Source organism: Rutidosis leptorrhynchoides, chromosome 3 (genome assembly GCF_046630445.1).
Source record: "Rutidosis leptorrhynchoides isolate AG116_Rl617_1_P2 chromosome 3, CSIRO_AGI_Rlap_v1, whole genome shotgun sequence".
Classification (NCBI taxonomy): domain Eukaryota; kingdom Viridiplantae; phylum Streptophyta; class Magnoliopsida; order Asterales; family Asteraceae; genus Rutidosis; species Rutidosis leptorrhynchoides.
Genome location: NC_092335.1, coordinates 107742499 through 107754409, shown reverse-complemented (window position 1 = coordinate 107754409; position 11911 = coordinate 107742499). Strand labels below are relative to the sequence as shown.

At 34.8% G+C, this 11911-nt stretch overlaps 1 protein-coding gene across 1 annotated transcript; it reads left to right on the top strand.

The window, feature by feature from the left end:
• The first annotated feature begins 5345 nt into the window (after positions 1 to 5345).
• Positions 5346 to 11349, top strand: LOC139896632 (very-long-chain (3R)-3-hydroxyacyl-CoA dehydratase PASTICCINO 2-like). The gene is made up of 8 exons (XM_071879277.1): positions 5346 to 5774; positions 5881 to 5992; positions 6706 to 6813; positions 6896 to 6949; positions 7070 to 7140; positions 10738 to 10819; positions 11011 to 11107; positions 11259 to 11349. The coding sequence occupies exons 1-8, from the start codon at positions 5704 to 5706 to the stop codon at positions 11327 to 11329; spliced, it is 666 nt and encodes a 221-aa protein (XP_071735378.1). The 5' UTR covers positions 5346 to 5703; the 3' UTR covers positions 11330 to 11349.
• The last annotated feature ends 562 nt before the right edge of the window (positions 11350 to 11911 follow it).

Sequence of the window (11911 nt, the reverse complement as noted above, 5' to 3'; positions counted from 1 at the left end):
GATGCCACTCATGCGAGTGGGATGCTGTGTTATCAATAATTTTGTGAGCTTTGGTTGCAGTTTTCTTCATAATGGAACCACCAGCTGCTGTTTTGATGTCTTTTCGTGTAGCAACATTGACACCTTGGTAGAATATTTGTACTATTTGATAAGTGTCTAAACCGTGCTGAGGACATCCTCTCAACAACTTTCCGAATCTTGTCCACGCCTTATATAATGTTTCATTTGGCATTTGCGCGAACGTAACAATTTCTCCTTGAAGTCTCACGGTTTTAGATGCCGGAAAGAATCTTTTAAGAAATTTTTCAACTAAGACATCCCATGTGTCAATCGCTCCTTCGGGTAACGATTCTAACCAATCTTTGGCTTCTCCCTTTAAAGTCTAGGGAAACAACATGAGATAGATCTGTTCATCCTCAACTTCTCTGATTTTGAATAGAGTACAAATCCTATTAAGGGTTCGAAGATGTTCGTTTGGATCTTCTTTTGGCGTACCACTATATTGGCATTGATTAGTTACCATGTGTAAGATTTGTTCTTTGATTTCATAATCTGACGCATTAATGTCTGGTCGCGTAATGGCATGTCCTTGGCCAGTGCGTGTAGCTCTCATTCGATCTTCCATATTTATAGGTTCCGTTATTTCCATATTTGAAATTGTTGAATCTGAATTACTAGAAGATTATGATTTAACGGTTTGTGGTTCAGGAGGAATGATTAGTGGTTCTGGATCTCTGAATTGTCCTTGAATATCCTCATTGTTCTCAATTGTGAAATAGGTTTCAAAAATTGGATTATCGGAAATTTGAGTTGGAGAACTTGTTTGACTAGATGATGATTCTAAAGAAAAATCAACAGCGACAATATTGGCTAGATATCTTGATCGAGTTACAGGTGGTGAACGTATGAAAGGTGGTGAATGTTTTACTCGGTGCATTCACTGAATATCCTATTAGTTATAAAAATAAAAATTATATAAGTTATCAAATTAATAGACTTTTCTGATTTTGCCCACGTTTCGAATAGCCAATAGATGCAGCAGGTAGCCAGGACCCTTTAAATCGGAAGCCCACAACTCGCCACTAACAAATCCAACTATTACTACGAACCAGAAAATTTGGATGTCTATCAATTTAATTGCTTACAATAATTTTTCGTCGAGATTTAAAGAAAATAAAGAAAATTCTATGTCCTAAAAACTAGAGCGTAGAAATGAAAAAGAAAAAGCGCGTCGAAAAACAAAAGGTCGAAAAACAAACTAAAACTTAGAAATTTACGTCTAAAGCTTAGCGTCTAAAAATCTAAAACTAAAAGTTGCGAATAAAGTTCTAAAGGAAAAACGGCAATTACTTAAAAGGCATTAAAATCTATTAAACTTAAAACGACGTCGCAAAATTCTAAAGCGCCTAAATCTTAATCAAAAGAAAAAGCACTTAAGGAATTTTACGACAAAGCCTAAAAACTAGAAATATAATAATAACTACGGCAAAATACTAAATTTAAAACTATATAACGAACGATACGATTAAAAACAACAAACTAAGTAACAAAAAGATAAAAATTATAAAAAGATATAAACTAAAATGATAAAAATAAAATTTATATAAAAATATTATTTTTGTATTATTATTATATAAAAATATTAATCTAAATATATATATTAATAATATTTAAACTTTATATTACAAAATATATATTAAAACTAAAAACTAAATAATATTATAACTAAACCCTAACTAAATTATATTTAAAATATTAAAACCCTAATCGTAATTAATGGCGTACTAGGATTGATCTGTCACAGCAACTCATGCGACCGCATGATGTTTGGTCTACTGGGTCATGCGATCGCATGGCCCAAGATTTCCTGAATCCATCCGGGTTTTTAACAGGCTTCGGCCCAAATTTAATTTTATTTATTTATTTATTTATTTTTTTATATATGCAGGCTCAAATTGGGAGTGCAGATTCAAAATTGAATGCAAGTTCAAAATAATGCAGATTCAAAACTCGTTTTTTATAAATAAAAGATAGATAATTTAATAAAAATAAATTTATATTTTAAAAATCTAAAAAAAATACTTTTTAAAGACAATCTCTTAAAAATATATGTATATATATTTTTTTCTTCTTTTTTTAACACTTATTATTAATACAAAATATTTTTACAAAATAAGAAATTATATACTTTTACAAAAAATATAGTTTAAATAAAATATAGCGTTTTTATGGCGTCCCCGGCAGCGGCGCCAAAAACTTGGTGTGTGCAGCGGAGGTGTACGAAATACTATTATTGTTTACTACGAAATACGACGAAATATTACACAAGTTTTATTAATTTATGGATGGAATATACCTAAACCTTGCTACAACACGATAGGCAGTGTACCTAATCGTAGAGTAGTGTAGTTTTTAGTAAGTCCGGTTCGTTCCACAGGGAGCTGGTTGATTACGTACTATATTTTTAACAACTATATTTATACAAAATATATATAATTATATATAAGTAGTAATATTATAAAAGGGGGTTTTTACCGTTTAACGGCCGGTTTGTCAATTTTTAATTTTAAGCGTAAAGATAAATGACGATAATTAAAATGCGTAAAATAAAATTTCGATAAATTAAATGACAATAATTAAAAGTACGATTAGAAATACAATAAAAGAATTATGCTTATTCAAACTTCCGTAATCATGATGTTTGACGTGTTGATTTAAATTTATTACCATGGGTTAATTATCCTTTGTCCTGGTTTATTTGATACGTCCATCTGGTTTTTGTCCATAATAGTCCATCAGTCATAAATATAAAGTGCGAGTGTCCTCGTCAAATTACCTTTATACCCGAAGTCAAATATTCCAACTAATTGGGGATTTAAACTGTAACAAGGTCTTAATACTTTGTTAATAATTACACCAGGTTATCGATTGCGTGTAATCCAAGGTTTTAATACTTTGTTAACAATTACACCAATTTTCCTTGTATGTAATCCACCCATGTTTTAATGAGTCCATTGACTATTAATCCATTCCCGTGTCCGGTCAAATGAACGATTATTAGTATTTATAAATATCCCGCCCATCGTATCCGATCGAGTGTATGTGGTTATTTATAGATACGTCAAATTGTAATTCTCTATATTAAATTAACGAACTATCATTCAGTTAAACAAATATAAAGCCCATTAATAGCCCATAGTCCAATTTTCACAAGTGTCGGTCTTTTGTCCAAACCCCAATTATGGTCAAAAGCCCAATAACCCAGTCTTTAATATTTAGTCCAACATCACGATTACTTCGGCTTAAATAAGCATAATAATAACTTAGTTAAGAGACATTAATTTAAAAAGGAAGAACATAGCTTACAATGATTATTAATAGCGTAGCGTTACACGGACAGAACTCTGACTTTAAAACCCGTAAAATATTTCTTACAATAACCTTATTATTAACTTAAAATTAAAATTGTAATTAAAATATAAATATAAATATAAACTGAGAGAGAAAGAGTGTGTGAAGGTGCGTTTGAACTCGTCCGAAAATGTGGCAATTTATAGACTTGGCCAGGATTCCTCATCCATGCTATCGCATGGAAATTGTGCTTCCAGGCCATGCGATCGCATGGCCGCCTTTGGACAGCTCATTTGCTTTTGTTTGCTAGCTTGTCGACGTTATATTTTAATATATAATATAATATATATAATTTTATATAATTATATATATATTATATTATATTCATGTGCATAGTTGACTTGTAATTTTAAGTCCGTTTTTGAGATCATAAGAAATACTCAGTAGATTTAAGTATATTTTTTTGGCGACAATATAATATAATATAATATTATATATAATAAAAGAAACGCTATGGAGATGTAGATGGTTACAAGCGTTGATGATGATAAGATCGTATGAATGGACGACTCATGTTTACTGTAAGAGACGTTATAGAGAACTACTTATTACAAATTGAGTGCAACAACTGAATACAAAAAAGCTCCGAAACAATCCCGTGCGTCCAACAACATCCATGAGGAAATCACTAGTCTAGACGACCGAACCTAAAAAACATCCACCCCTAGCCATAGTCAGCAACGCTAACAACTCCTTACATCCGCCGATCAACTGCCCTGACCCTCAGTAATGAAAACCGGCCACAAAGCCGCACGCCGAAAAACCCAAAAACACCCGCCTCAAGACCGCAACCAGAAAACCAAAGAGATCCTACGTCATCCAGGCAATCCAAAGAGAACCAAGCAATCCGATAAAAAACCCTAGCTAGTCGAAATCCAACCAGCGGACAATCTAGAAACGACCAAAAGACACACCCCAATGAACCAATTTATTGGCGCTTAGCAGTAAAACCACTAAGGCGGCAACAATGCAGGATCGGCCCGCACCAAAATCGACGACGAGGAGATGGAACGGGAGGAAATGGATAAAATAACATCCACGTAAAGACATGATCACACCCAACAACAAACCCACAAGACATAATCCCAAATCATAACACAAAATACATCCAAACAAAAGAACAATCCAAACTTTAACTGTCACCGGAGCTCCGAAAGTCACCCACCAAACAGACCGACAAAGGGACGAGGCTAAGGAAAGGAACCAAAGAGCAAAAGGAAGTAAAAAAGAGAGATGCCCGAACTTACCACCATATGAAGAAACTCCGGTCAACAGCCGACATAAGCTGTCGGATCACCATCAGCCTCCACACCACAGTACCAACCTTCGACGGCAGAAAAAACATCATTGTCGAAAAATAAAGAAAGTGTCGGTTAACCGAAGAAAATACCAACACCAACTTCAAATCGGATAATAAACAGAGAGCAATCGAGAAAAAAAAAACAAAAGGAACCTCTTACCGACACAACTCACTGCAGAGTCTCGAAAAACGATGCTTGACGCCTGCAACAAGGACTCGCCGGAAAAAGGGACTCTTCGCATGAAAAAGCGCATCGAACCCTAATCAGTCTACAAGGAACAGATCTAGCCTATCAAACCCAATACGAGACAGTGGGACCCAAAAGTCGAAGCTTTCGTTTCCTGAGCACATCATTCCTGAAGGCGGAATGCCGAAAAAGGTCAAATAAACGAAAAGAGGCACTGGATGTTAATAACGGTGAAAGTGAAAAGAAGTAAACAAAGCATTAAAAGGCTTGGACCACCGGCGAGAAGCTGGTGGTTGGAAAAGTATAGATTAACTTGTTGGCTTTTGTTTATGTACGTAGAGGGAAAGTAGAGAAAGGTTCTTATTGTTTTTTGTTTCAGAGATTTAAGTATATAAGTTCCATTCTTATTCTTCTATTTTGAAAGAAAAAAAAAAACTACACCTTCTACGATTTGAAATTGCAGAACCAGGAAAAACCCTGCACAGTGAAATTAAGTTAAGTTAAGATCATAATCATAATAAAATCATATAAATCAAAAAATAAAATCAATATAAAAAGGGGGTGACGATGGAGTATGGACAGATAGATAGATCTTAGATGTTGGATCCATCTACCCACCTATATCCATCCATATTTATTCCCATTTTCATTTCAGTTTGCTCAACGAACTCCTTTATTATTATTACTACCACCATTCAATTCAAATTCAATCAACCAACCAATCACTCCATCTAATTTATTTATATATTTATCACTTCCAAATCCTGTACCTTCTGATTCTCGATCGCAACTTGGTACTTGAACAATGGCCGGCTTTTTGTCAATTCTTAAGCGATTTTATCTCACCGCTTATAATTGGATCGTGTTTGCTGGATGGCAAGTTTATATCTGCACTTCAATTCAATATCTCACTAATTACTACTATTATTTGTTTAATTATAATTATAATTATGTTTACGTTATTATTTGTGTGATGTTTTAGGTGTCAGGTATTATACTTGACTTTGAAAACATTAAAGGAATCAGGGCATGAGCATGTTTACAGTAACGTTGAGAAGCCACTTTTATTAGCTCAATCTGCTGCCTTCTTAGAGGTAGGTCATTTTTAAATCCCTAATTAACAACATTCAAGCTTTTATTTTATTTATTGAATTATTACTATAATAAATCTTTGTGATTTGTCATCCTTATTATTAGTTTTTATATTTATATTTCTAATGATTGTAAGCTTTCCAATAGTAGATATTAAAAATTATCTTAGCTTGTTTAGTGTAATTAGCTAGCTCCTTTTTATATAAATTGAAATATTTCTTCTTGCTTTCAAGTGGTTTAATCTGCTTTTTACAAATTGTTTGATATTACTTGTTCCTTGTTTTTTTCTTCATACTGTTTTTGGTATTTGGTGCAATCTAGTCTAGATTATAGCTTAGTTCATGTACACGTGGTTCATGAAAACACAAGAAAGGAGTACTTGAACCGTGGTCCACTGATGTGCATTGCATATATGCATCATCATTCTTTTATTGTGTGTGTGCATTGTGTACACCATATATCTTTTTCTTTATTGAATTACTACACCATATATCTTTTTAACTCAACTAAGTTGTTGAAACCACAATTTGGTATACCTTGATATTATGTTATATTGTGTGTGAAATCTTTAGAATTCAAGCTATTAATCAGCTTATTCTATGCATAAAGTTCCTTTGTACACAGCTTTTGATTATGATATCATCGTGGAGTTAGTTTTGACTTTTGCATTGTATTTTTTTATTTTTTTATCTTTTTTTTTTTTTTTTGGCAACAGATACTACATGGTATAGTAGGTTTGGTAAGGTCCCCAATAACAGCAACATTGCCTCAAATAAGTTCGAGGTTGTACGTGGTGTGGGGAATTCTGTATAGTTTTCCTGAGGTTAGAAAGCTTCTTACTCGTTATTAGCTATCTTTTTAGTAACGATACGTTAATATGGAGGTAAAAAGGTTGATGGTGACAGGTTCAAACGCATCCTATTGTTAGCTCATTGCTCATCAGTTGGGGTATCACCGAGGTAAGTCAATGATGGTTACCAAATTTCAGTTTCATTAGCAAACAAATGGTGTTTACATTGTGAAATGGTGATACAGATGTGTTCATATTCTGAATATAAAATTTGTGGTTTGGATTATAGATTATTCGGTACTGTTTCTTTGGCGTAAAGGAGGCCTTTGGTTCTACTCCATACTGGCTGTTATGGCTCAGGTTTGACCCTTAATGCTTTGGTCATTTGTGTGTTAGGAATTAGGACCCAAACAAGACCGGTGATTTAAACCAATCACCAAACCCACAACGACAAACGATAAAATAAAGCATGAAACGATAAATAAACGACACATGGATTTAACGTGGTTATATCCCAACTCCAAACACGGAGAAGGGTTTAGTCCACGGGCGCAAACCAGAGATCTTTCTTTATTATTTTTCTGCACACATTGTACAGGTTACAATAGGGTATATTTATAGGAGAAGACTAACTTAAGGAGCAAGCCAACTCGTATATGAATTCCAAATTAAATACGGAGTACTAATTCATGAATAATAATCACCACCGTCCAACTTATGTGTTAATTTCCATACGTGAGGAAAGTATCTCACATTTGGTGAGATTATTATCACCACTCGTGACCAATTATCCCAAAAGCTAATTTTAGCTTCGAACAAGATTGTCACGTATTGCAACTTCACATCACGTTTGACACTTTTAATTATTTAATCCATATCACTCCTTTTTTTGGTTTAATTCTTTTTCACATCTAACAATCTCCCACTTGAAGTAGACTTTAAACAACCCCACACCGATCTTCAACAGAAAATCTATCACACCTGTCAACTATGTTTGTACAACTCACAATAACTCTAGATTAGCCGATTAACAACTCCTTTTGATACCGTCGGATGAGACACCCGAATCACGCCACATTTCACTCGTTATCCCACGAGCAAATGAAGTCTTTCGACACCAAAAAACACCGCTGAGCGATAATCCAATCTCTTAGTTACTAGCTTGGGCCATCTCGGTTTCTATCGCCACCATCTTCTAACACGAAGATCATCTTCTTACACTAGAAGACCAATCGAAGTATGCGACACTTCAAATATATGATTCTTCATGAGACAACCATGGCTCACACGTCGATCTAGACACGTCCAATCCCGAACACACATGTCAACGACCACCCTCGTACAGGATTTCCCGTCCATTAATGATATCCTTCACCAACAAAAAAAGGAACTCCAACAGACGCCTTTGTAGACTCTTCTTCAAAATACCCTAGTGAGAACGTCACCACCACCTTGAAGTCTACTAACTTTTCAACTTTCCGCTTCCTCGTTGGTACACTGACTTCCTCATAGCTATGAATTTCACAAACCCATCTTCTCATCCCAAGCACGCTCCCACTGTATGAGTAAGAAATAAAATTGCGGCTACTCGAGAAGAAACTTGGTTCGTACCACCAGTCAGTCGCAAATTTATTTGCCATCGGAGAGTAAAACAAGTACTCGATGCCCTAGTGTTACCCGGAATCATCACACTAATCTTGAGAACTTTGGTGAACAACGTCGCATAATTATCTCCACCACTCTACTAGTTGACTAACTCCCACTAGCTCGATAACTTCCGTCGATTACCAAACTCACACCAAGTTTCCGACACCCTCAACGATCCTAGAAAGCTCAAGTTCCGGGACTTACAAGATTATCCGCCCCTCTTCCATCACCTAAAGACTCCTAATTGATCACCCTCGAAGAAAACCGCTCCTTTGTTGAAACATCAACCAAACCCGAGCAACCTTCGAACGCGTTCTATCCGACACCCTTCGACAACCAATTACCCTTAGTGACAAGAAGCTCAAATCAGCCCGCATACTCCATAGATCATGGACTATTGACCAAACACCATTGGTCATCCCGTTTCCAAACCCCGCAAGCACCAAACTTCCCCGATAACTCCCACTATCGACTTTCAGCCGATGCATCTTGTTCGTTACAACAACTGCTCTAAACCGAGAGAAGAACACCCTCCTGTGCTTCCATAACAAACCCACATCTCCGAAAACATAGCTCGTATCGCTCGAAGTTTCCGAAACAAAAACATCTCACGCTCGCGCCATCAAACCAAACTTCATCCTGAAAACTGTCCAGATTCGAAAAATCATATCTCAAGATCCAACGGTCAGATCAGCCTCAAATTTTTACCATGTGTAGATCAGTAAGTCTAATATCCACACACAAAAAATCAAGTCGATACAACGGTTAACGAATTATCTACGAATTTTCTACTACAACAGCTTTTGGAACTCCGAATTTGAAAGTTCAATCATTCTTTCGCACGAGATCACGAAGAACGTGAACTCAGATCCGACACCCGGATCTCCCGAAAAAATCTCTCCGCAACGAACCCATCGACCCGACCTCATACTCCGTAACCCTTCGCGAACCATCATTATAATAATACAATTCGTCGACTAATTGCATCATAAAAGCCAAGATCAGACTAACCTTGGTGTGAATAATCTTTATGGATACATAGACATACCCCAAGATTACCGCGAACAACTAAGTAACATGGTCTCGATATATGTTGCAAACAAATCCTTAAGCCCGTCGTTTTAATAACCCTGATGAAAAAAAAAAAAACGATTCATCAACCATATCGAAAACACTTGCTTTGAATTCGCCATCGTGCCCGAACTCGTAAACTTGAAGCTCTGATACCACTTGTTAGGAATTACGACCCAAACAAGACCGGTGATTTAAACCAATCACCAAACCCACAACGACAAACGATAAAATAAAGCATGAAACGATAAATAAACGACACATGGATTTAACGTGATTATATCCCAACTCCAAACACGGAGAAGAGTTTAGTCCACGGGCGCAAACCAGAGATCTTTCTTTATTATTTTTGTGCACACATTGTACAGGTTACAATAGGGTATATTTATAGGAGAAGACTAACTTAAGGAGCAAGCCAACTCGTATATGAATTCCAAATTAAATACGGAGTACTAATTCATGAATAATAATCACCACCGTCCAACTTATGAGTTAATTTCCATACGTGAGGAAAGTATCTCACATTTGGTGAGATTATTATCACCACTCGTGACCAATTATCCCAAAAGCTAATTTTAGCTTCGAACAAGATTGTCACGTATTGCAACTTCACATCACGTTTGACCCTTTTTAATTATTTAATCCATATCACTCTTTTTTTTAGTTTAATTCTTCTTCACATCTAACATTGTGGTCAATAAATTAATTGTTGTATTATCAACTTCTTTGGCGTAAATAAAGTGTTTGAATTTAGCCTCTGAATTAGTCTAAAAGCTTACTCCAAAAGTAGAGGTGTCAATTTCTTATTCATTTGTATACTAATGGTTCGATTTGGTTTTTTTGCTTAATCTTTAACAAGTTCAATTCGTCTAACTAGAAAGGAAATAGGTCAAATGGGTTAAAAGATATCCGAAATGTAGTTAAATGCATTAAACCTTCTAATTTTTTTTTTTTTTTAATGATAATGACAATCATGTATATAATCATATTCAACACATTAGTTATTCATAAGTTAAGAGAAGTGTATGCAGGTCAGCGCAATCTGACCCAGCCCATATTGACCTGTACTGAGCAATATTTCCACCCTTACGAAATGTAAAGATTACACTTGATATTTGTGATCCCGAAATCGATATGTTTGATATTTTGATGGCCCAGTGAGAATATTTCTTTGCCATATGCGTGAAACGGCTGCAAGTGATCTGTATCTATAACAATCTTTTTCGGTTACAAGTGCAGGTACAGCACCTTCCTTGTATTGTATCCAACTGGCATTTCTAGTGAGATTGGCATGATCTATAATGCACTTCCTTATATGCAGGTAACATGTCTCCATCCCATATAACGATTCATTAATCTTTTTTTTTTGTTTGTATATTTCAAAGTTAATTCTGAATATGATGGACCTAAGTCAATAGACCGGTCTACTGTTATTCTATATATACTCCGTATATATTTATTTATTATAAGTATATTCCCCTATATTTCTGAATTTTGGTGTTTGTTGTTTAGGAATCTGGATTGTATTCCCTTTGGATGCCCAACAAATGGAACTTTTCATTCGATTACTTCTATTTTGCGATTATAGTGCTTGTGATTTACTTGCCAGGTAAATTTTAAATCTAATGGTGTATTTAGATCTCTATGATTGTTAGATCAAAATGTTAGCTTACCCAACAAAAAAAATGTTAGCTTGCTTATTGTTTTCAGAATTTTACTCATACCAAATGAAAAATGTTTTTTTTTTTTTTTTTTTTTAGGAATCCCACACATGTATGGCTACATGCTTGGACAAAGAAAGAAAGTTCTGGCCAAATCGAAAAAAGAATGAAGTCTTGAATCTCTATTTTTCATTTTTTTTCCTACCCAACTTGTTGTTGGGTTATAAGTTATAACTTATATTCTTCCTTGTCATGTGTAGTAATTTATAACGTTTTGCCTCTCCAAGTTTTTATTGTAAAATTCAGTCATTTTTAAAAAGAAATATTGAATCTTTTACTTACTCCTCCTAAAAAGAGTCATGTTGATATTTTTATAATGTCAGTTTATCGATATTTTTAAGGTAAATTTGATCGTATTTAATTAGAATACAAGTGATTTAAAGTAAAAGATGATGTAAATGGGTGACTCTGATGATATTTAATAGCAATTGTTTGCAACTGAACATTTATTTAGGGGATGATTTTCACACACACTTTTTGATCCTCACACATCAATTGAATATTATTAGAATAGCAAAATGTTAAAATAGGTGTGTGAGGATCAAAAAAGTGTGTGCGAGAATCATCCCCCTTTATTTAGAGATAAATATAATTAGTAAAGTGGACGTTTATTTATGGGGGAGGATTCTCACGCACTATTTTTTGATCCTCACACACCCTTTTACCCTATTATTATGGAGAAGTTCAAGTAA

Excerpts from the sequence above, each read along its gene's own strand:
- LOC139896632 (XM_071879277.1), top strand. The coding sequence starts at position 5,704 with ATGGCCGGCTTTTTGTCAATTCTTAAGCGATTTTATCTCACCGCTTAT. Across the intron at positions 10,820-11,010 it reads ATGCACTTCCTTATATGCAG|GAATCTGGATTGTATTCCCT; the intron begins GTAACATGTCTC and ends TTTGTTGTTTAG. Across the intron at positions 11,108-11,258 it reads GCTTGTGATTTACTTGCCAG|GAATCCCACACATGTATGGC; the intron begins GTAAATTTTAAA and ends TTTTTTTTTTAG.